General features: G+C 33.2%; 4 protein-coding genes across 6 annotated transcripts; 3 read left to right on the forward strand and 1 right to left on the reverse strand.

The window, feature by feature from the left end:
* Window positions 1–554: 554 nt before the first annotated feature.
* Window positions 555–7,807, forward strand: LOC122598038 (mediator of RNA polymerase II transcription subunit 25-like). The gene is made up of 15 exons (XM_043770643.1): window positions 555–774; window positions 1,090–1,114; window positions 2,322–2,385; window positions 2,494–2,624; window positions 2,738–2,944; window positions 3,011–3,076; window positions 3,153–3,360; window positions 4,992–5,059; window positions 5,409–6,293; window positions 6,389–6,442; window positions 6,540–6,568; window positions 6,700–6,768; window positions 6,854–6,938; window positions 7,025–7,111; window positions 7,193–7,807. Exons 1-15 carry the CDS (start codon window positions 674–676, stop codon window positions 7,568–7,570), a joined length of 2,457 nt encoding a protein of 818 aa, XP_043626578.1. The 5' UTR covers window positions 555–673; the 3' UTR covers window positions 7,571–7,807.
* Window positions 7,808–11,458: 3,651 nt separating this feature from the next.
* On the forward strand, window positions 11,459–15,290 carry LOC122598040 (lysine histidine transporter-like 6). The gene is made up of 8 exons (XM_043770644.1): window positions 11,459–11,574; window positions 12,541–12,677; window positions 12,793–13,176; window positions 13,622–14,015; window positions 14,118–14,223; window positions 14,333–14,424; window positions 14,551–14,619; window positions 15,014–15,290. The coding sequence occupies exons 1-8, from the start codon at window positions 11,542–11,544 to the stop codon at window positions 15,110–15,112; spliced, it is 1,314 nt and encodes a 437-aa protein (XP_043626579.1). The 5' UTR covers window positions 11,459–11,541; the 3' UTR covers window positions 15,113–15,290.
* Window positions 14,158–19,064, reverse strand: LOC122598041 (GDT1-like protein 4). 3 transcript variants are annotated; one of them, XR_006323517.1, is made up of 14 exons: window positions 18,807–19,064; window positions 18,635–18,703; window positions 17,413–17,472; window positions 17,265–17,312; window positions 17,070–17,158; window positions 16,952–16,988; window positions 16,821–16,868; window positions 16,607–16,675; window positions 16,492–16,536; window positions 16,348–16,409; window positions 16,195–16,267; window positions 16,031–16,117; window positions 15,512–15,686; window positions 14,158–14,456 (listed from the first exon to the last, which is right to left on the reverse strand). XR_006323517.1 is itself a non-coding variant. In XM_043770646.1 (14 exons), exons 4-13 carry the CDS (start codon window positions 17,461–17,463, stop codon window positions 16,046–16,048), a joined length of 594 nt encoding a protein of 197 aa, XP_043626581.1. In that variant the 5' UTR covers window positions 17,464–17,472; window positions 17,600–17,652; window positions 18,635–18,703; window positions 18,807–18,824; the 3' UTR covers window positions 15,403–15,686; window positions 16,031–16,045. The 3 variants fall into 3 exon arrangements, 2 of the variants coding, with proteins under 2 accessions (XP_043626581.1, XP_043626580.1); XM_043770646.1 differs by lacking the exon at window positions 14,158–14,456 and adding an exon at window positions 17,600–17,652 and having other exon boundaries at window positions 15,403–15,686; window positions 18,807–18,824; XM_043770645.1 differs by lacking the exon at window positions 14,158–14,456 and having other exon boundaries at window positions 15,403–15,686.
* Window positions 19,065–22,700: 3,636 nt separating this feature from the next.
* On the forward strand, window positions 22,701–24,542 carry LOC122597820 (protein ASPARTIC PROTEASE IN GUARD CELL 1-like). The gene is made up of 2 exons (XM_043770396.1): window positions 22,701–24,290; window positions 24,378–24,542. The coding sequence occupies exon 1, from the start codon at window positions 22,787–22,789 to the stop codon at window positions 24,272–24,274; it is 1,488 nt and encodes a 495-aa protein (XP_043626331.1). The 5' UTR covers window positions 22,701–22,786; the 3' UTR covers window positions 24,275–24,290; window positions 24,378–24,542.
* The last annotated feature ends 313 nt before the right edge of the window (window positions 24,543–24,855 follow it).

Below are 24,855 nucleotides of genomic sequence, written 5' to 3' on the forward strand. Positions count from 1 at the left end.
TTGCCACCAATGCCGTTGTCGCATTACACGAGTACTATCTTTATATTAAATAAAAGAGGATTGTTGTGACATCATTATTCCATAAATATTGCTTATTTGTCACATCCAAATTATTTCTTAATATTAATCTTTTTTTTTTAAATGTACTTATGATTTCATAAACACTCTCATTCTTAAAGTTTATTGTATTTTTGTTTTTGTTATTTTATAAATTTGTTTTAGAGATATATATTTTTTAATTTTTTTAGAAAAAAACTCTAATAAATCATACATTGTCTTATAAGTTTCATCGTCTAAAAAATTTTTATCATAACATATTTTTAATTATTCACATATTATGCGAGTTAATAAACTAATTATAACTTATAAGATATATTATTTTGAGGAGACGAGTGTTCTTAAAATATCGCAACTTCGATAGCGAAAATGCGATTTTATAAAACTTTGATTGATATGCTCAGATTAAACTTAGGTTAATTAGCTAATTTAGTTATTAAAATAGATTTTCAAGGCTTTTTCGTGCGTTCTCTCTCTCTTTTAACCCGGAAGACCAAATCAAAAGAGCAAAAAATGTCTTAAAACAGTCTGTGAGTAAATTACACCGTCAACTGTGTGTGTCTTCTTCTTTTTTTTGATCACAATTTATTCAGTGAAACATTTTAACAAACAAAAAATGGGTGACAAAAAGCAGCTGATTTTAGTAGTTGAAGGTACTGCTGCTTTAGGCCCTTATTGGCGAACAATTGTCTCAGATTACCTTGATAAAGTTATCAGGTGTGTATATCTATATCTATATATGTATCTATATATGCATATTGTTGAGCCCTAGTTTATATTTTTTTAATTTTTCTTGATTTTTTAGTTTTCCCAAGATTGAATTTTTATTTAGTTTTAATGTAATTGGCTAATGGGTTATGAACAAGTTATTGTATTGTAAAATGGGTTATTAATTTTTTAAATTTTTTTTAAAAAAAGATGGAAATTTGTATGCTTTGGTAGGAAATGATGCATATTGAACAATGGGGTTTCTTTTGTTTTCTTAAAGTTGGGATTTTTTTTTTGTTATCTAATTGGTGTTTGTTCGTGCAGGTCTTTTTGCGATAATGATCCGTTGGTAAGTATCTTTACTCGAAAATGAATTCATGTATCTGTAATTCTGTATGTATTTGTTTGTTAAGCGAAATATTGGTCACAGTGAATAAAATTTTGCTTGCTATTTTGGTGATTGTGAGAGAAGTGCGTTGGAAGTTGGATAATGATTGCATACACAATGTGTAAATACTAGCATGGAAATGTGATCAGTAATTTAGCTTGCTTAAGTGAGGAAGTAGGTTAACAAATCCTAGACAACATTAAGGAAACTTCTGATTGAACTTTATAATCCACAAAACGGAGAAAGGAGAACAAATGGTGTTCTTAAACAAGAAGAGAGAAGTTATAGGTTAATGAAATGAGTATATCTTTACATTTTATCTTACACATCGATGTATAAGCAAACACACGGAAAATAACTCAAATGGGTGTTTAAAATAAGATTGATTAGAATGATGTGTGTAGAACAGGTTTTCTGAATATTTGTTATTTCAAAGATGGAGTTTCTGACTATAGAATGAAAGTTCAAGGAAAAAATGTATGCATGTAGATCTGGGAACCTTTAGAACGTTCTGATTGTCATTGAACAACAGGCCTTTTTTCGGATAATTAAAGGTAAGTTCCAAGTACCAAGTTAACCAACCAAACTTAAATCTGTGTACTTTTTTTTGTGAACACGTCTCAATTGTGTTATTTAGAGATGGATTAGTAATATAGGCAAGGATGGTATCTATAGTCAAAGTAGGTATTGATGTATTTTCATAACTTCAACGGTGAAATGTATTTATCGACATTGAAGCAACTATATATAACCAGGGATTAAAAGTCAAATATTATGCTTTACAGGATTGTTTATTTAGGGTTAGTTGAATCATTTGAGACTACCCGACTCTGTAATGCATACTGAAACAGAGTCTTTAGTATTGCATTATGGGGTTAATAAATCGTGATGTGTATCTATTATGAAAATATATATACACCTGAATTTCTATTGCAGATTGTTTTGCTGTCAGATTAGTCTCTAAGATGTATATATAAATACATATGTACTGCTATTAACTTTTTTATTTATTTTATATCATATATGTTTTTGAAAACTGGCAATCATAAACCTGATCATGTGTTATGCGTTCTCCCTCCTGCTAAAATCCTACGGAGGTGAAGTCAAATTTCTTTCGTGCAGTTATTCTTATAATTTTTTTTTGTTTTGTTTTGTTTTTCATATGCAGAAATCACCTGGGACTATCTTTGAGTTGGCTCTGATAATATTTAATGCACATGGATCTTACAGCCGTGTGTATTTTTCTTCCTCGTATTGTTTCTAATGAAATAATATAGATTTTCTGAATTCTGATTGATTAGTTTACTTGTATTTTGTGTCTTCTACTATTTCAAATGCAGCTTGCTTGGTACAACGTAGTGGGTGGACCCGAAATGTTGATTACTTCTTTGAATGGCTATCATCTATACACTTTAGTGGTGGCGGTTTTTGTGATGCTGCAATTGCAGAGGGACTTGGTGAAGCTCTAATGGTAATTTTTATTGTTTGTTCTATGTCTGTGAACTTGTCCAGTGAGTTTAAAAAATTTCAATGGTACTTTTGGTTCAATCAGTTTAAACATTTCCCTACTTTATATATGACCAGATGTTTCCTTCTGTAAATGTGCCGCAAAATCAACACAATGTAGCTGTTCAAAGGCATTGCGTTCTTGTTGCTGCAAGTAATCCATATCCATTGCCGACATCAGTTTATCGACCATCAGTGCAGAAAGTAGAGCCAACTGATAACAGCGAGGCACAGTCTGAAAGCCGTTTATCAGATGCTGAGACTCTCGCTAAAATATTTCCACAGGTATCAATAATGGAGTTTTATAGTATGCTACTGGGGACTTTATACTGATGTCTCTTTTTGCTGCAGTGTTCTGTTTCCTTGTCAGTTATATGTCCAAAACAGCTTCCAAAACTAAAAGCAATATATAATGCGGTAAGCGCTAGATATCTTATTGTTGAGCTCTTCATATATGCTCTCGGGATATTGACTTTGCATTTAAAATCTGTAGGGAAAAAGGAACCCGACATCAGCTGATCCTACAATTGATGTTGTGAAGAATCCACATTATCTTGTGCTCATTTCAGAAACATTCATGGAAGCACGTGCTGCTTTAAGTCGATCAGGAATTACAAATTTGTCCTCTCAAACTCCTATCAAAGTCGATGTATCATCACTTCCTCCAGTATCAGGGACTGCTCCATCTTCAGTTCCAACAGGTTTGTTGCCACTTAGTTGTTATTTCCCTTTACGGCTTAAGCTTTCTGTATGTCATTATAAATGGCATTCAAGTATGTTTACTACCCAAAAGCATTTTTTAGAATATTTTAAAAAAAATCCCCATGAGACACCTGCTAGGTATTTTGAACTATTTCCCTATTAATTGATATTGTAGTTGTCTAAATTAATGTCTTTATCACTTTTAGAAGGCTTCTGATAAATTATCGCCGCATGGTGCATTGGCATAATGAATTAATCACCTTTATCAATATCAACATCAGTACTTATATTTTATGAAGCATTTGGGTAAAACTCTTAGACCATCTCCAATAGTTTTGTTTTTCAAAATCCTTGAAATTCTTAGTTAAAGATTTGTTTCTCAACCATTGGAGCATATCCATTTTTAGAAATCCTTAAGAAGAAATTCTTATCCAAGGATATGATTTAGGAAATCCTTACACTTCATGTTTGTTTGTATATGAAAGATGTGTGGTGATATGAAAAATGTAAGGATGTTTGTATGGTTGGAGGTTAAATTAAGGATTTTAAGGATTTGTAAGGATTTTTAAGGATATGATGTGGCAGCTGAAGGATGAGTAAGAATTCATTAACCATTGGAGATGGTCTTAGCATCTGCAATTTTAAGTAATGATAATTTACTACTCTACCCCTTATGGTTATTACAAGTTTACAATTAATTGATTGATATATAATGAAAATCACTTATTTGGAAAGCCAATAAAAATCCTGCAAACTAAATACTAATTGTCAGTTGAAATGACACTTTGTTTGAGAGGCTGCTTGACTTAGTAGTAGTATGTGCGAGTATCTGAATATTTGGGAGACAATTCTGAAAAAAAGTGATTCATTCATGTTAGTTAACCACTCCTATCGTATCTTAACATCTGGAGTTCTGCTCGAACCTCCCACAAAAACGTCAATAGCCCGTTGTAGTACCGGTGAGATATGAGTCATTCATGTTATGGCCTCACAGACGACTTATGTTTTGCGTAATTGGACATTTCAGCAACCAGTTCTGATGTAATTTTGTGGTGTATAATATTCTATTTATTGACATTGTGTGGTAATTAGCTCTAAGTACATATATTAAGCCTTAACCAGGAAACCAAAGAAATTCAAACAAATAAACTGTATTAAATCGAATTCTCATAGCTGACGATCTATGTTACGCTAAGAGCTTATATTTATGCCATTAGATACATATAATATCATAATTGTTAAACTAGACGAGTCAGGAACCAAGTTCATTCACTCTCAAAATGAGGCGACTCCTAGTGTCATCTGTTAATTCGCTTGACTTGAAATTTGTCTTGCTTGTCATGGACCAACTTGTTTTGTGGCAATATGGCTTGTAGTTTGCATCAGTTGTAGAAAAGAAGAAATATGTCTGACCTTTATGTAAGAATTTTCAGCACTTTTTATGTACATATTATCACTCTTCAGCAACCTCTCGGTAGAAGTTCATGCAGTTTGTAAGAAATACGTGGAAACATTTATGTAAGAATCTTTAACATAAAGGTAGCTGATAAACTAGCAGCAGCAAGACTGGTTGTCTTATGTTTATGTGTATGTTAACTCTTATATTTTGCGTGTTTTTCTTTCTTTTTAGTTAATGGATCTTTAATGAATCGACAACCAGTTTCTGTAGGAACCATTCATCCTACAACTGTAAAAGTGGTAAGTCCCATTAAATTTCTGATCTGTATATGTCATTTCAGTTGTACCATAACAAAGAAGGATATCTATTAGACTAATACTGATATCTATATATATAATATATATATTAATATATATATTATATATATAGGTTTGAGCTAAAATAAAACAAGTATTAAAGTAAAACAAATAAAACAATATGTTTTTATTCATTGAAAATCACCGTGCATCATAAAAATCATCAGTCATCAATTGTTTCGTGAATCTTCGTGCATCAATTTAATTATGATCTAACGGCCAAGATCTTGTCTTATTTGTTTTACCTTAATATATGTTTTACAATACCCAACCCCTATATATATATATTCAGGAACCAATCACAGTTTCTTCAACGCTACCTTCACCTGTACCTGCACCCTCATTTCAACATGTTCCATCTGTTCCTCGTCCTACCTCGCAAGGAATCCCAACCATGCAAACATCTTCACCATTATCCGTGTCTCAAGAAATGCTCTCAAATAACGATACTGTGCAAGATATGAAACCAATTGTCAGTGGTATACAACCACCAATGCGTCCCACAGGTCCTGCAAATGTTAACATTCTCAATAATCTCTCACAAGCCCGCTTGATGAACTCCGCTGCCCTCGGTGGTGGCACATCCATGGGACTGCCATCAATTGCCGGGAATCCCATGGCCATGCATATGTCCAACATGATATCTAGTGGAATGGCATCAACTGTACCTGTTTCCCAAACTGTAATGTCATCTGGACAATCGGGTATTACATCTATTCCCGGGTCTGGGACGCTTTCGGGGACCACACAGGGTACTGTGTCTGTACCTGGTTCGTTTGCTTCAACCAATTCTAACATGTCTGGGAGTTCTAGCCAACCGTTGGGAAATCTTCAGGGAAGTGTTGGAATGGGTCAGCCTGTTGCAGGAATCAGCCAGACTAACCTTCCTGGCCCACAAATGGTGCAGAGTGGCATGGGAATGAATCAAAATATGATGAATGGTATGGGTCAACCAGGTATCGCTGGATCCGGGGTTGGAGCTGGAACTGGAAGTGGGGCTGGAAATGGCTCCATGATGCCAACTCCTGGGATGGCTCAGCAGCAAGCACAAGGAATGCAAACTCTCGGTGTAAATAATAACACAGCAGCTAACGTTGGTCTCCAGCAACAAGCACCAGGTGGTGCCGGTGCCGGTGCCCTACAATCAGCACAGTCAAAATATGTGAAAGTTTGGGAGGTAAGTCCAATATTACCAATAGCTATACATTTCTTTTTTGTTTGTTTAATGATTTTCGCTTACTTGCAGTAATGTAAATGGTCTAAATGTAACAGGGGAATCTATCTGGGCAGAGACAAGGTCAACCTGTGTTTATTACCAGATTAGAAGTAAGTTGCTTTATAGTTGATATATAGTTACCCTATTTTGAATTTTCAGGCTTGAAATATGTGGATTTATGCTTGTTTATTTATGTAATTATGGCAGGGGTACCGGAGTGCTTCAGCTTCCGAATCGTAAGTTATTTATATTTGCATATAAATGTTAGCTTCATATTCGTAGGTTTTTCAAAGTAGGTAGAGGGTCTTCAGTATAAAGCTTGTTTTATGAAATCAAAAAGCTTGTAAAAATTGGCATTGTTTCTCAGGCTTGCAGCTAATTGGCCGCCAACGATGCAAATAGTTCGGCTTATATCTCAAGATCATATGAATAACAAGTATGCTTTTCCTTCTAGAAACTTGTGACAATTTCTCCCTGCTTGTTTCACAATTGTCATGTAATGATTTTCATACCCATTCTAGGCAATATGTCGGAAAGGCAGATTTCTTGGTTTTCCGGGCAATGAACCAACATGGATTTCTTGGACAGCTTCAAGAAAAAAAACTTGTAAGTTATCTAAGAACTATCATTTATTAAGTAATGATTTGTTTTACTTAGTCCTCTAATAACGAATACGATATCGTGAAATGTAGTGTGCAGTCATACAGTTACCGTCACAGACGCTTCTACTGTCTGTTTCTGATAAAGCATGCCGATTGATCGGAATGCTTTTCCCTGGGGTAAGTTATTATTATTATTTTCATAAGTGTTGCATATAATTCTAAACTTCAGTTAAATTTTTGACGTGTCACTTTATTCAGGACATGGTGGTGTTTAAGCCACAGATAGCCGGTCAGCCACAACAACTTCAACCCCAACAGCACCCACAAATGCAGCAACAACAGCAGCAGCAGCAGCAGCAACAACAACTGCAGCATATGCAGCAACAACAGCAGCAGATTCCGCAGTTGCAGCAACAGCAGCAGCAGCAGATGCAACAGCCGTCACAACAACAGCAACCACAACAACCGATGCAACAGCAGCAGCAGCAACAACAACAACCACAACAACAAATGGTTGGAACCGGGATGAACCAAGGTTATGTCCAAGGTCCTGGCGGACGAACCCAATTAGTCTCTCAGGGACAGGTTCCTTCACAAGGCCCACAAAGCATGTCTAATGGGAGCTTTATAAACTAAAACTTTAACTCTGCATGAAAGAAGACCACTGGGAATACATTCCCACGTCTGATATTTTGTGCATCTGAAGGGTTTTGCTACCTTATTTACGTGGTAGGATGAACGAATAATATTTGGCTATCTAAAAAGACTATATATGATAAGCTATATAGTTTGTATATCTATGATGATGATGATGTTAAGTTGAAGTGTAATTTTTGGAAGAATAGTGAAATCTGGATAACAATTAATATCGTATATGGGGATTGGTATGATTAGATTACCTAAGAAGTTCATTTGTGCCTTTTGGGATATTGGGATATATATTACGAGGATAACTTATATGTTGTTAACATGTACCCGTGTGATGCTGACATAATTTAACATTTTCTCATACTATACTATTTATGTTTCTTTTCTATACAATTATTCGTAACATAGTTATTAGATTGTGGGTCTAAGTATCGTTGTGAATAAAAATGTGAATAATATGCGTTGATTATACTTTTTTTCTACTAACACTTCTACATATTTTAACTTGAGAGAGATAAATTACATAGTTTTTTTCTAAACTTTTTCTTTTATTGATATGCTGATAACTGCATAATAATACTAGTGAAAGGAGATGGTAACTTCTTGCATGGAATAATATCTCTCGTTGTTAAAGGTAAGCCCTGGGTCAACCCGTGCTCTATTCTTTCAAAGTACATAGTAGCCGTATTCACTAAGGGGGTGGTTCATAGCAAGAAATTATAAGGAATGGAAATGTAATACAAAATAAAAATAATAGGAAATAGGATTAATATTTTGAAAAAGAATGAATTATTTGTAGAAAATGGAGAGAATAAAACCATTCTCACTTTTCCATTATCGATTCTATTCTTCTGTGTAACAAACAAGAGAAATGGTTTTAATTCCCTTTCTCATATTTCCATTTCATCGTACCAAACTTCCCCAAAGGTGATCTTGATTATATATATACTTAAAAAGTAAAAGATAGTGTCTGTAGGTCCATTTGTTTACCTTTCTTACCTTGTTAAAGCTACTTGACAGTTCCACGCTAACTAACTTTTCACGAAACAACACCACTTGTGTAGTTATTTAATTATTAGGTTTACGCTATATTAATTATTAAGTTCAACCCATACGATATTTATGTTACTTTTCACTAATTCCATGTAAATTATATAAGATTGTAGAACTTGGGATGAAAAATTAAATATCATAATATATATTCGTATTATAAAAAGTGTTTTTGAACAAAAAGAGTATTGTTATAATAATATGAGACTCTAGCAAGACGTTAGAGCTTACCCAAAAATTCTAGAAATACAAACAATTTTTTTTTCCGAACATTCAGTCGGTATAGATTTTGAAGAAACTTCACCGTATAATGGAAACTTAGCACATATCCTAGACAACAAAATGTTGACCATGAGCTGTTACTAGTTGACAGGGTTTATCAACAAATAATTAGATTAGAATTTTTTTACTAAATACAACAACGAATTACTAAAAGTTGAGGCCTTGCAAGCTCAATAGTCCTGTGCTCACTTTTACAACACCTGCCAATATCTTTCGTTCTGTTGTACAATAATGATTATATTAATTTTATGGTAAAAAAAAAAAATCTGTGAAGTACTTTAGTTGATAATTGTGGGAAATGATTAATCCTTAAACCTAGATAGTCTAAAATTTCCCCTAATCATGACAAGGAAAGAGAATTAATAAATAACATATGTCACCCTTTTATAATTTTAGGAGGATTTTTAGGCTAATATTTAGAAGGATTTATCATTTTTCATTGTGATTAACAATTTAACATGGAAAATGATAAATCATCTTAAAGATTAGTTTAAAAATCTTCCTATAAGAAAGTGACATGTGGTATTTATTAATTATTTTTTCTAATTTTGCCTTTTCATTTTTTTAAATATCACCCTTTAATAGTTAGAAAATTTTTAAGCTATAGTTTTAAGAGTTAGTGGCCAATTATAACTTGTGTAGTTGTGTGATGATGTCAAATGTGCGTATGTGTGTATATCAACTTGACAAAGTTAAACAGAGAAGTAATCATTTCAAGTGACACCACAAACTTCAGTTAACCAACCTCCATCAGGCAATAACCCCATTCTCCATTATTTTATGCAACTCCTCCAAGGACTATTTTTCTGCACTCGGGTCCATCCACTTTCAACATTATTTGATATCAAGATCAATATTTTACAAACTGTTTGAAGATACTTGTACTTTGTTTAGAAAAGCAAAACATTAAGCAAGCCAAATTTGATTAAGCAGATTACAATATATATAAAAAAAAATATAAAATAGACCTGCTTATATTGCTGTAACTTCTATATATGATATATATATTACGACTGTACTTTACATTAAACAAGCCAAAACATTAAGAAACTCCTATCATCTAGAGAGCTGAAAGAAAAAACTCACCCAAGCTCATGTTGAAATTGCCAATTTGTTTAGACTATGGGGCGCAAAATTATTAGACTGTTGGTTAAACACTGTTTTCTTAATATATAGTTTTGAATCAAGTAAGTAAGTTTTCTTAATTAGGTGACATATCTTTGTCATATTTTCAGTACGTACAAAAGTATTTCCTTTGCTTCTACTCAAATATCAAATCATGCTAACCTTGGATCAGATTCTGCCTTTTGTAAATAACTTTAACATTATAAAATTGATCTTTAAAGATTATGAGTAAATTAAAGCAAGCAAGTAAACATACATGTTTAATCGAGGAGGAATGATATTATTACAACAATATTTAATCATCTACAACAATAGTTTTATTATACGATCTAACTGTACAATAAAATTTATATATTTGTATAAAATTTATATATTTGTTGTAGATGGATAAGTATGGTTATAGGAAATATCATTCCCCATTATCAAGCAGGGGCAAACTAGTTGATATTTACAAAACAAATTATCATTATCTTGTTACAAGATATTGCAAGTAATTAATTATATTTTATATATTTTCTATAACTGTGTCAGTTTTACACTTAATTAACACTAACCATGGTTATCAAAAAGTATAAATTCAAACATGATGAAGTGTTGAACAATACTTATATTTACCAGACGTAAAGTCTTTTACCTAAAAAAAAATGTTGGACACTTTTGTAATACAAAAATTTATTACCAAATCTTCAAGAGGTGTGTGTGTGTGTTTGGACTTTTGGTGCAATTCGATATCATACTAAATCGTAAAATCAATAAATAATAATTCTTTTTTCCACAAAACACATGACTAATTGATCAACTTTCTCTCTTATGAGTATGCATGCACTATATCATAGTCCCATGACCATCATTGCTGACATTAACACCCACATTTTTCCTACTAATTTTTATTGTAAATTAACTTACAAATTGAGCTTATTATATTGTAACATGAATTAAGTGCTTCAATTCCTCTAATATGGGAGATAGAGACGACGACTTCACTTAATATTTTGTTCTAAAATAAAGTCTAGATTTGTTTTCACTCAATTTTGTAAATTTTTTCCAAACATAACATAAAATGTGTATTAGTTAGTTATATACGTAATTCATATGCATATGTTATTGTTTTGTTCCAAAAAACGATTGCTAGATAAGATTAATACGGTACCGCATCTCGACTGTATCTAGATGTATAATGTATTATGTCAAATAGAAAAAATTGTAAACTAATGTAAATGATTGATACTTCATGATATACAAAGCATTACGAAAACACTATACTGAGTTATTTACAATAATGGTTTAAGGAAGAGTGACTAACTTTATTCGACCAAATGAATAAACAAGAAATTAATCTTTTTGGAGAGTGAGAGCTAGCTCCACCACAACTACATATAAACATGATGATGGTCTTGGACTCTTGGTGAATATTGATCAGCTGAGACATCACTCATCAATCCCACATTCACTTCTTTTTGGAGACTGCTCCAACTTCCGATCTTTTTTCTTTCCTGTCTCCAATGGTTTCTGCTTCTTCTCCTCCACTTCCGAAGGTTAGCAATCCCTCGATATATTCTGTATGTTGTATATAAGTACGTTGTCATCTTTTAATTTCATCTCTATTGCGATTTAAAACTTGTTATGAGCATGTTTATGTTCTATATATACAAAGGAAAGTCGGAATTTAACTACCATTTCAATAACTAGTTAGTAACGTAGCTAGTCGATATATAGTACTCAAAATTTTAAAAAAGTAAAAGTTTGACTTGCCAATGGGTTGGTGGTCCATTGGTTAGACCTTGAGGAAATCCATTAGGGTTCGAATCTCACTTTCTACATTTGTAAAAGTGAACTATCATTTATTTATTTATTTTGGAGGGGGGGGGGGTGTTCGAGAGTCGTGGGTTTCCTCCCAGGCATGCATAGTTCGAGCTTCACAGCTGCCTAATTGGATGTCATTGTGGTGTCACGAATGCTAACTATTAACTAATAACTACTAACTCGCTGTTAAAAAAAGGTAAAAGTCTGACTATTACATATAACTCAAGCCAATTATTTGAAAACAAAGAGTATCATGTGATTTTCATTCCTCTAGTATATTACGAGTAGTTACAGGTTAAACGAGCTACTTTCGAAATTAGAATTGTATACATCTTACTATACAACGAAAAACACAGTACTATAGATACAAATAAAGGTCATTACTAGAAGAAATAAAGTTATATAAACATGAATATCATACACTAATTTCATAGTGTTGGAATCAATGGTTAAACATGCTAGAGTTGACATGTAAATCATATCATATGTTTAAGGTTACAAACTATGAGTGGTTAATATATTACTAATATATGTGTATTACTGTATTAGATACATAACCACTCAATATTAGTACTTTGGATGTGAATCACCAATTAAAAGTGCTTGTTGCATATATTCCTACACTAATAAAGTAATTAGTGAAAATGGTATAATTCTTTTCTTTATGTATGTAATTATGTGTGTATGTATGTATATAGGAAGCTCCGGTGGAGGGAGAATGGGAAGAAGGGCCACGAAGGGAGGCAAAATGGTGGTACTCCACTTTTCACACAGTCACCGCCATGGTTGGTGCTGGTGTTCTTAGCTTGCCTTATGCTATGTCCTACCTCGGATGGTATCATTATTTCTCTCTTAACTTGTTCAACGTCCTAATTAACTAATTTTATTTCAAAAAGACGTCGATTTTCTAAAATGTTAAACGGGCTAAAAAAACACTCTACATGTGACAGGGGTCCAGGTATGGCCTTAATGGTGATATCATGGTGCATGACCTTACACACAATGTGGCTCTTGGTCCAACTACACGAGTCTACCCCAGGCACTCGTTATGACCGTTACATAGACCTAGCCAGGCATGCTTTTGGCCAGAAACTCGGCCCGTGGATAGTACTACCACAACAGCTGATAGTTCAAGTTGGGGTGAACATTGTGTACATGGTAACAGGTGGAACCTGCCTCCAAAAGTTCATGGAACTGGTCTGCACTGACTGCACTAGGCTACGACATTCGTATTGGATTATTATCTTTGGTTCCACACATTTTTTTCTCTCTCAGCTTCCAAATTTCAATTCGGTTTCTGGTGTTTCACTAGCTGCCGCTGTTATGTCACTATGGTAAGACAAAATGTATCACTTTTAGCATATATGATACCTTTAAAATGTAATAAAAATGAACCAAATCGAAAAAAAGATGAACATCATATAAGTAGCCCAATTTAGCAACTGTTTACAACTTTCAGAATTACTTAATTTAAAATAGTAACTCTACTTTCTTAATAGTTTTACTAATGTTTAACTGCAATTACTATCAATAAAATCATAGAAAATATGTAGGCAGGGTTTTCTGATCAATCTGACCCGACCCAAATTGACTGTCACATAGAATTGACATGTTTCCCTGACCCGTTTGAAGTTTTGACTCCTATCTATAGTCTACATGTTTAACCCATTCATTCTATACATGTTATAACATATTCAAGATTGATCTACTTATAGTTTTCTAATCTACATATGTATAAATTAAACCTACTGCATCTAACTGTATTGTTTAATGTGATAGTTATTCAACAATAGCGTGGGCCGGTTGCCTAAGCAAAGGCAAACAACCGGATGTAAGCTATGCATACAGAAAAACCAGTGGGGCGGATTCCATATTCCGCATTTTCAATGCATTAGGTCAGATTTCATTTGCATATGCAGGCCATGCAGTTGCACTTGAAATCCAAGCCACTATACCTTCCACTCCGGGTAAACCCTCAAAAGTAGCAATGTGGAAAGGCGCGATAGGAGCATACGTTGTCAATGCCATATGTTATTTCCCAGTAGCAATTATCGGTTACTGGGCATTTGGACAAGATGTTACTGATAACGTCCTTGTTGCACTACAAAAACCGTTATGGCTCATTGCCTCGGCAAATTTGATGGTGGTGGTTCATGTTCTCGGTAGCTATCAGGTAGTGTTTCAACTTTCCAGACTGTTGATAGTTCATAAATTGTTAAAATTTATAACATTTTGTTACCATTCCAGTTTTTTTTAACAAGCAAAATACTTTTAGGTGTTTGCAATGCCATTATTTGATTTGATGGAAAAAGGACTGATGAAAAAATTTAGTATCCCTTCTGGACTTCCACTTAGACTGGTTGTTCGTTCTACTTATGTTGGTAAATACTTTTTGCCTCTGTTTCTTTTTCTTTCCGAAATATAACTAATTGGTTTTCCCAATATAACCAAGAATGCTAATACAATGTTAGTATCTATCAAAAATTGCAGCATTCACATTGTTCATGGCAGTGACGTTTCCTTTCTTTGGCGATCTTCTTGGTTTTTTTGGCGGATTTGGATTTGCCCCCACTTCTTACTTTGTAAGCATTGGAAGCTAAGGAGAAAAAAACACCTAAATTGAAAGGATAAAAATAACTGAAACAATCATTACATTACATTTAATATGAATCTAAACTTATAATATAATGAATAATTGGATTTTGCAGCTTCCAAGCATAATATGGCTCATACTCAAGAAACCCAAGAGATTCAGTACCCATTGGCTTGTTAATTGGGTAAGCATTTAGAGTCATTCATAAGACATGACTTATATTAAGTTTTGTCAAAACTTTGAAAGAAATTAACATGTTAAAGCTTAGGACTAAGTGTGTTTTCGTAAACTAACTGACCTCTTAAAGCCTTTAAACCAATATGGTAGCTAATATGACCATCATGACAGCAAAAATCTTTCAGAATATGAAAGATTAATGGTAACTCGTTAAAAAAAACACCGAATACATAAAATGACAACTTAAAGTCCAATACATGAAAATGGTACAGAAGTATATGATACACATGATGGCAATACCCGATAAGTACATTTGGCGTTCGTCCTAATATAACGACGCCCCTTGTATATATGTAACCTTTGGAGTAACAATAATCCATTTTATATGAATGTTTTTTCAGGTGGGAATATTCATAGGAGTGTTCATTATGTTAGCATCAACCATCGGTGGATTCAGGAATATAATTGCAGACTCGTCAAGTTATGATTTCTATCAGTAAATCAATTTGATTTCATACTTTTGTATAAATAATGATGTATCTGTACGTATAGTCGTATGTTTGAAGATGAAAATTCTATGCTTCATACTGAGAATACATGTATGTAAAATGAACTTAAAGATGAAACTTGCAACAGATTTGGTTGGATACAATATATATGAATCTTATTTGTTTGATATACCAAGTTTATGTATGTTTATCCATATCAATAGGTACATCTATGAACCTATTATAAAAGCAGGACATGCAAATGAAACAAGAAGTACATAGTAAAAGAGAATTAAACCAAGTATGAAGAAGGGCCGAAAAGGCAGAAACTATCAAATTGGAGCAAGTAAACCAAGGGTGATGACGGAGTAACAAAATCTTAAAGAAATGTCACAGGTGGTAGCAAAATACCTTGAGTTATCAACCACCACAATGATACAAGTGATATGAGCATAAGCTCTTTCGAATGGCAATGATAAAAACGCTTTCAATTTGTTCAACTTTGATTTCACAAAATCTTGAACTTTTGCCAAATGGGAAATACAACCACTGTTTTCTTCAATGCCACCAACTCGTTCCTAGTTTTCTGCATAAAGAAAGCACGGCATAAGGTTAGATAGTTGTTGGAATTAGTTAGCGCAAGTAGTCACTCCAGTAAGAATAGGCATCTACATTTGGTTTTTGAGGTCAAAGTGTCAAACTTATTGTTTTACATGGGTAAATTCTGATTCTATGTTCCCAGTTTGATACCAATTAGTAATAGCACGTGTTATCAATTAAAATGAAGTCTAATTGTAAAAAATACAAAGAAAACAAAGGACAGCATATCAATTTTAAAGGTGGAACGTAATGCATTATGCATCTGACCTAAAAAGTCAAATTTAAGCAAAAGAAGTGTTTTGTTCGATATAAGAGATGCTGAACACCAACCAGTCCCATTCGGAATCAGGAGTTGGCCGTTGATAACAATGATTGGATGCCAAAGACAATGAAAAGAAGTCCACCCGATAGTGCAATCTGCATCACATTTGCAAAACTTTTATTTCAAATGTACAAGTAGGAAGACAAGCAAAAAAAGCAGCAAGTTCACGTACAAATCTCTCAGATATTTGAGTCGCTAAGCTCTTTCCTCCAAAGACAGCAGCAATCTGACACAACGCTTGCCCTCTGACAAGGGAACAATCCATTAGCAAAACATTGTATTTAAAAGTCAAAGCCAACGACTATGATAGAATGACTGGACTTACAAGATCCCACCAAGAACAACGCCCAATGGGTTCTCAGCTGCAGCCAAACCTATTGTAGCCAACTGAAAATTAAAATTAAGTCAAAGCCAATTAATATGAATATGACTGAATGAAGGTCTATGATACTTTAAGATTAATGTTCACCTGACTTTTGTCGCCCCATTCACCAAAGAAAGTTATAGAAAACGCCTGCCCAATTAGCCATCCGTTAGATATTGCATGAATTTGATAAAGATGATAAGTTTAAAAAAGGTAATGCCTTTAGAAAGATGGGCGAGAAGAATTGAGTCATAAATGGCCTATTCTTTTTCTTCGAATCATCGTCACCCTGCAAGAAAATAATGTGGATGAAATCAAACCATATTGAAGACAAGTAGATATGTATAACGCGTGCTATTAGTTCCAACTTTCTAACACAATAATGGTCAAAACATACAAATGAATACGAATTCGAGATGCAAATTTTGCATTACCTTGTTATTTGATTTAGGTTTTCCGCCATCAGCTTTTATATCAGCATCCTAAACACAATATTATTAGAAAACTGTAGGCAGAAACATAGAAACAAATTATGGCTAGTCTCCGCAAGACGATCAACACATACCAATTCAGCTTCAACTTCAGCCAACTCTTCAGACTCTCTGTTAGTATAAAACAGATTGAGATGCTATTTGATTGGGAGTATATATATTTTTATACATATGAGAGAGAACAAGAGTTACCCATCCTCATTATATGCATCCCATAAAGACCATAGTCCAAAACCAAAAAACAATACAGTGGCTATATGCTTAGTCAATGTTCGAGAAATCTGCATGAGTACAAATGTACAATCATATCACATTCATCAACAAGGAAGAAAAGAAAGTTAAATAAGAGTGCGATAATGCAGAAACACATGTTGTCCAAGAACGTACAAGGTTTGGAGCAGCCATTCCAACAGCAGCAGATAAAATGGTCATAACCTAAAAATACATACATTGATTTTTCAAGACTTCTAGAATACGGAGCTGATGTTTGAAAAAATATCGAGAAACAAGCAGAGGTACCAAGAAAAAAACTTACAATCAGAGATGAAAGACAGCCAGCCAAGACTTGTCTCCTTGGATGGCGCATTGCCAAGATCTAAAACCAAAAGTCAAACAAGTTGAGGCAATTATTCTAACAAGAGGTATAAAATACAGAAAGTATTGGTTTATCCATCACAGCGAAAAACTTTGACTTCAGTTTTACCAATTCCGTCAAATTTCACCTTTGAGCGTATTCAAATAAGAAACAACGGCACATGCTTAATCATATAATGGCCTGCATAATTTCGAGCTAATTGTATGAGAAAGTATCGAACTTTACACATTTTAACAACTTGACTATCATATACAGTGCCACATTATCTGTTACATCATTATAACAAGTGCCACGTCACTGGTTTACATGTGAAGGGGGTAGGACACGTAGAACAGTAATATTTGTAAGTTTGATACATATGGATTACGACATTTTTTTTCAATTCAAATAATAACAAGTGTAAAGTTCAATACTTTCTAAAATAATTTGCCCTGTAATTTAGGACTAACAACTTATCAATCTTTAAAAACCATAATTTAAAAAAATTGTATATACACTTTCATTTTGATATTGAACATTCAAAAGAAACCATGTTTCAACATCAAAAATTGACATGAAATAAGAGCTTCTTCAGGAAAAAGAATCCGATAGCGACCTTCGAATTTATAACATGTGCCAAAAATGGCACTATTTTCCAGATATATTTATATATTTTTTTTAATTTTAGGTTCAGATACTAAAACCTATTAGGAGCGTGGTTTGGATCAGCGGAAAACACCTGGAGACAGAGGTCAAGGGTTCAATCCTCATCCCATGCAAAAAGGCCTAAGGTCTTTTTCTACCATTTAGGTAGAACCTGGAAGCAACCTCTCTACCTTGGTAGGGATAAAGTCTGCCTACATCATAACCTCCCCCATACACCGTCGAGGTACTGGGGCTCAAAACCCACGGAAGGCGGCAGTGAGCGGTTTCTTTCTTTCTTTTTTATACTAAAATCTATTAGCTCGATCATTTCTAGGCAAATTCTAAAATGGCACTATTGATTAAAAACAATAAATTTGTATATCTAAGGACTAAGGCATCAATCAATAATGATATAACTGTACTTGATAAAATGATAAATTCATATATATATATATATATATAATGTCACACATTTATTAATTAACTTCATCAATGAAATAATTATTAAAAAAAAAAAAAAGATAAAGAAAAAACTTACAGCAGCTGCAAAAAATGTTTTATCACCAATTTCAGAGATCACAGTCATTGCAAGTGATTTGGTGAATCCCTAATTTCACACCACAAAAAAAAAACCCAAAAAATTAGAATAAATTAATAATCATAATTAAAAACTAAGAGATATAATTAAGAAAGATGAAAAAAAAAAATACTTGAAAAATTGATAAACTCATGCTTGTGGGTTATCTTCTTCGCCTGTGTGTGAGTGAGTGAGTGAGAGTGAGGTATGTATGTATATATGAAATAAAAATATAGATATAGTAATAAATATATATAATGATGATGGTGGTGGATGGTGAGAATATAATAATAGTGCTGCCTGCCCTTTCTTCATCATGTGATAATTTAATATGGTGGAAAGAGTTGTTGCTGAGGAAGGACGCATCTCCATCTCATTTCTTCAACCCTGTTAATTGATACGTAAGCAACGAAGACAAGGGTGTAATGCTAAAATCGTTGGTAAATTGGTAAGTTTTCAACTAATCAAACGACGCCACGTGGTTTTGCCAAATTCTTGTCATTTAAATGCTTGCCAAAGTAGATAGCGTAATGCAATAAAATTAGTTAAACTTACCGATTCTTTTCAAAAAAAAGACAAACAAGGAAAAAAAGAGAATCTTTGTATTTTTTTTTTTGGAAAGGAGAATCTTTATACCAAACGTTCACTAGAATCGGCTAAAAGTAGCCGATGTCACTTGTCAAACTTGCCAATTAAAGTTGTCAATTCATGTGCTATAACATTGCCAAACCAACTTGCCAATCTTTTTTGCCGATTACACCCTTGCACCTAAGACTTGTTTAAAAGTTACTAAAATTGCATTATAAAAGTCACTATTTTAATATGAAAAAAACAAATATGCTACTAAAAGTATGTATGTTTCTCCATTCCCTCCCCTTGAAAATCATATGTGTAAATACAAAATCATCCTCTCTCGTAAAATCATGCTAGAAGCATACTTGACTACTTGTTATCCCCTTTTAAATTTTAATATTAGTTTAATGAAGGAAAAAAAAAACTTTTTAAAAGATTTTTCATTTTTGAATTAAAATAGATACGTTATTGATAATAAGTTAAACTTATAGTGGAAAGGTGATATGACAAAATTGATAAATTTTCTAATGCTTATATGCATCGATGCTTTGATACTTTTTATTGTTGCCATAGCTTAATTTTATAGTAGCAAGTTAACTTGGCTTACAAAATAATTAGAAAGAGATATGAGTGGATTTTACATGTAATGTTTTAAAGTTATTAGACTATTTATGAGAAGATATATCATTATCCCAAGCTAAATAATTAGAAAGAGATATAAGTGGATTGTTAGATTATTTATGAGAAGATACATCATTATCCCAAACTAAATAGTCTTACTATGATATTTCCTTTTGAGTCGTAAATGGACATCATATGATATCATATAATTAAGTTCGTACTTTTGGAATATAAAATTAAGTTCTGAATTTACCAAATCTAATAATCAACTGTTTGATAAAAATCATAAAAAACAAGCAAAATAAAATGACAAGTGGTTTTTACTTTTTAGCATTAGCTAATTCCGATCATATATTCTTCTTCACCATAGTATAAGAAGACTTATGTAATTATGTCAACAAAACACCCTTGGCCAATACATAATAATAAAGTACGGAGTGTCAACCTGAAGTTCAAAATTACTACAAAAATGATTGTTACTCTGACTTTTAGTTCCTTAAACATAATACTGATACTTAAATTTTTAATAGTAGTATACATGTAATTCATTTAGTTCAAAATTGTTTAATGTATATGGGTTTAACAAGACCCATGAAATATGGGTTTCCTAGAAGCTAGCTGGACTAGTGGATTATAAAAAGCCCATAGAGTTTAAACTTTTATCCCTTCCAGACTTCTAGTCTTCTACAAAGCAAAAATTTTAATGGTCAAATGGCCAACTATATTTTTGTACGTAGATGGCTCATGGCTTGATGGCTACATATACGTACGTTCATAACTTCATATGCCTATGATCAAGCTATTGAACTGTTGTGATCAAGCTAATGAATGTCTTAATATGATCTAAAAAAATTCAATTTTCTGAATATTATTTGTTAATACGATGTTAAGACAATCTTTATCACTGAGCGGTTGCCACAGTTTGCAAATATTATATTCAAAAAAAGAAAAGTAATTGTATTTCAATCTTCAACGAACATGTCCTCTGATTCAATCTACATTGTTACAAAGTTCACGCCACATGTCTTTGTATGATTTGGAGATCATTTTAATATTTTATTATACATAATCAATAATAGCCATATTAGTATTTCTTTAATATCTTACATTCTAGAGTTAATTTCACGGAATGTCCCTGTGGTTTACCCAAAAAATCGCGTTTTGTCCTTATGGTTTAGAAACGACACTGGTGATCCTTTATAGGGATAAGGTTCAGGGTCAGTCCTTTATGTTAACGTCTGTTTGTTGGGCTCTGTTTTCTCCCTCACATGCTTTCCATGTGAGGGTATTTATGTCTTTTTCCTTCCTAAATGATTAAACTTGATAATTTTCTAAAATACTCCGTACCTTTTTCTTCAACCTTCCACCTTCTTGTTCATAGAAACATGGAAAGATGTACATGAAAGAGTGAAGGAAAGAGGAAGTATTGTTGCCAGATGTAAATTACGTTTATGTTTTTGTGTAGTTGTTTTTGTTGTTGCTTTAAGTCAACAACTTTATTTTAATTGAAACATTATTGATAGGATGTAAATGAAAGAGTTTATAAAATAGGCTGAAAGTTGGGGTAAAAAGACGTAAATACCCTCACATGGGGGAGAAAACGGAGCTCAGTAAACGGACGTTAAAATAAAGGACTGATCCAGAACCTTATCCTACTATAAAAGATCACCAGTGTCACTTTTAAACCATAAGAACGAAACACGACTTTTTGGGTAAACCACAAGGACGATCCATGAAATTAACTCTACATTCTATACACTTTTATTAAAAGGAAAATGATAATGACAGCCCTAAGAATTGTCATTAACAACTTATTACATGCATAAAAAATAGTACTTTATATATCAATAACCGCCCCTAAATTTTCACAAAACAAAGTACAAATTTTAATGCATCAAATTAATTAATGCTGATAACCCTAATGGTTGTCATTAACAAAACTATTTTTTGATATATTTTTTCATACATTTACTGTTATTATTAAACAACAGGATTAATGACGAGTTTTTACACGACATATTTCAAAGATAAATGTCATTATGCAATCTTATTTACCCAAAGTAACAAAAAATATACATGAATGAGTGAATCAGATTAGTATTACAGTGCTTTTTCGTTTCTTTTTGACAAAAGATAAAGAAACACGACTTCAATTACACTCCAATCCCTTAATTGAAGCCGCTGCTTTTTCCCACCAAATTTGTTTCCTACTCTCCTAGAAATCTTATAGCTATCTTTAACATATACCAAAGTTATGTCTTAATTTTCTACTAAAACTCACGACCCTCGAGTGTTATTTATAGTTGTCACTCTTCCCCCTTATTAGTTGTTATATAAGTCTATTTTACTTTTATACCTACGTAATGAAAGATAAAAGGTTACATATTTATGCATTCATTCTTCTTATCTCCATCTTATGCATCTAACATATATAACATAATAATACGACATGATAGATTGACCACGGCAGAATCATATAGATACTTAAATATTTATCTATCGAAACTTGGGTATAAGTCTTAAATTAACTGGTAATTATAAAGCACTATTTTTTTATATATATGTATTTGTTATCAATTGTTACAATATATACATACCCATAGTAATTTTTGAACTCTTTGAAATATATAGTAATTTAGGGCTCTCTAAATTTCAAAGGCTCTATGTATAATTGTACATCGTGTACACTGGTAGTGGTCGACAATATTTTAGAGGACGAGTGTGGAAAAACCTATAATAAAGGTTGGTTTTCCCAATAAAGAAATTGCCTTTAACCGAAACAAACATACCACGAGGATAACACTTTCAATTTCTTTACTCAACAAATCTTTTAAGTTCTTAACTTCATCACTTTTTTTTTATATATACATCCCATTTTCCCTATTCCAACTTTCACTCCTTCCCTCTCGAAAATCAAACATGACAAAATTAGGATTTTACTTCATATCCATTCTTCTATCTTTATCACTTCCTTCACTTCATTCTCATACACTTTCAACCACTTCACAACTTGATATCTCTAAATCCATCCTAAACACCCTAAATGTGATAACAGCAATATCTAATCCCGTCAAAGAAAACGAATCCAAAACGACTTCGTTTTCTGAAAACATTTCCCCCTCCTCATCATTCCTCTCATTACAACTTCATCCACGAGCCACGGTTCACAAATCCACTCACCAAAATTACGAGTCACTCACATTGTCCCGACTTGCTCGTGACTCGGCACGAGTCAAGGCAATTCAAACAAAAGTTAACTTAGCCGTTAATGGTTTCACAAAAACCGATCTTAAACCATATGATATTAATGATGATGTTAACACCCATGAAGAGTTACAAGTTCCCGTTATTTCCGGAGCTGGTCAAGGAAGTGGTGAGTATTTCTGCCGCATTGGAATCGGTCATCCACCGAGTCAAGTATATATGGTGTTAGATACAGGAAGTGATGTAAACTGGCTACAATGTGCGCCATGCGCAGATTGTTACCAACAAGCTGACCCGATATTCGAGCCAGCTACTTCGTCTAGTTACTCTCCACTCACGTGCGACGCACGTGAGTGCAAGTCACTAGACGTGTCAGAGTGTCGTAACAATACATGTTTGTACGAAGTCTCCTACGGTGATGGGTCATACACTGTAGGAGACTTCGTAACAGAAACTGTTACATTTTCTCAAGGAAATGTTATTAAAAATATTGCTATAGGTTGTGGACATAATAATGAAGGATTGTTTGTTGGGGCTGCTGGATTATTGGGCCTTGGTGGTGGTCCATTGTCTTTCCCTTCGCAAATCAATGCGACATCGTATTCGTATTGTCTTGTTGATCGTGACTCTGACGTGGCGTCTACTATCGAATTCAACCTTGAACCTTTGTTAAAAGAGAGTGTCAATGTTATTAAAGCTCCCTTGTTAAGCAATAACAAATTGAGTACGTTTTATTATATCGGGTTAAGAGGGATGAGTGTGTCAGGTAAAATGGTACACATCCCGTCGTCAGTATTTAAACTGACTAACGACGGAGATGGAGGTGTGATCGTGGACTCTGGGACCGCGATCACCAGGTTAAGAAAAGACGCGTACAACGCGTTACGAGATGCATTTGTTGGAAAATTAAGTAAGGATATGGTGAAAGTGGATGGTGTGGCATTGTTTGATACTTGTTTTGATTTGGGAAAGAAAAAGAGTGTACAAGTGCCAACGGTCTCATTTCATTTTAGTAACGGTAAAGTGTTGGATTTAGCGGCTAAGAATTATATGATACCGGTTGATTCAAATGGGACGTTTTGTTTTGCGTTTGCTCCTACATTGGGTTCATTGTCGATTATTGGAAATGTACAACAACAAGGGACACGTGTCAGTTATGACCTTGAAAATAAGCTCATTGGATTCTCACCTAATGAATGCTAAAAAATTATAACGTTATGTAAGATACTTGTCCTTTTCTTATATTTATTCAATTTAACTTTTTCATTAGAGTACTTACTTTTTAAATGTTTTTTTATGAGACTAGCTCTCTTGGATGTGTCTAAAGTGCTTTGTGACTTCGGGAGAAACTATGGTCTTCTTATTTATCTTGTCGGGTCTGGCATATAGTATGGTGAAATCAGAATTGAACATGATGTGTAGGATATTATATTTAATTTTTCATAATTATTTTACATCCATCATATCAAGTGATGACAACAATTACTTTTTGATAATTTTAATCATTTTTAAAAAAATTAGCAATTTCAAACTTCTTTAAAAATTTTATAGCTCTATAACTTCATTGCTTCAAAGAATCCCTTGAAAGATTAAATTAGCTCCAATGACATATATCCAAGAAAAATCATAAACCTTTTACCAAAAAATAACAATAATAAGAGGGGAAAAAAACCGATATGTAACGTAGACACTCATACTACCCCCAGAGATGTCTCGTTGGTTTTATCGGCATGTTCAATTATTAGGGGCAAGGGTGTAGTGCCAAATTCTTGGTAAATTGGCAA

The sequence above is a fragment of the Erigeron canadensis genome, chromosome 4, assembly GCF_010389155.1.
Source record: "Erigeron canadensis isolate Cc75 chromosome 4, C_canadensis_v1, whole genome shotgun sequence".
Taxonomy (NCBI): domain Eukaryota; kingdom Viridiplantae; phylum Streptophyta; class Magnoliopsida; order Asterales; family Asteraceae; genus Erigeron; species Erigeron canadensis.

Coding starts and splice junctions, on each gene's coding strand:
- LOC122598038 (XM_043770643.1), top strand. CDS start 674: ATGGGTGACAAAAAGCAGCTGATTTTAGTAGTTGAAGGTACTGCTGCT. Junction 6,769..6,853: donor CAAGATCATATGAATAACAA/GTATGCTTTTCC, acceptor TACCCATTCTAG/GCAATATGTCGGAAAGGCAG. Junction 6,939..7,024: donor AGCTTCAAGAAAAAAAACTT/GTAAGTTATCTA, acceptor CGTGAAATGTAG/TGTGCAGTCATACAGTTACC.
- LOC122598040 (XM_043770644.1), top strand. CDS start 11,542: ATGGTTTCTGCTTCTTCTCCTCCACTTCCGAAG. Junction 14,224..14,332: donor TGTTCGTTCTACTTATGTTG/GTAAATACTTTT, acceptor CAAAAATTGCAG/CATTCACATTGTTCATGGCA. Junction 14,620..15,013: donor CCCATTGGCTTGTTAATTGG/GTAAGCATTTAG, acceptor ATGTTTTTTCAG/GTGGGAATATTCATAGGAGT.
- LOC122598041 (XM_043770645.1), bottom strand. CDS start 18,827: ATGAGTTTATCAATTTTTCAA. Junction 18,704..18,806: donor TGAGTTTATCAATTTTTCAA/GTATTTTTTTTT, acceptor GTGTGAAATTAG/GGATTCACCAAATCACTTGC. Junction 17,473..18,634: donor AAACATTTTTTGCAGCTGCT/GTAAGTTTTTTC, acceptor TTTTGGTTTTAG/ATCTTGGCAATGCGCCATCC.
- LOC122597820 (XM_043770396.1), top strand. CDS start 22,787: ATGACAAAATTAGGATTTTACTTCATATCCATTCTTCTATCTTTATCA.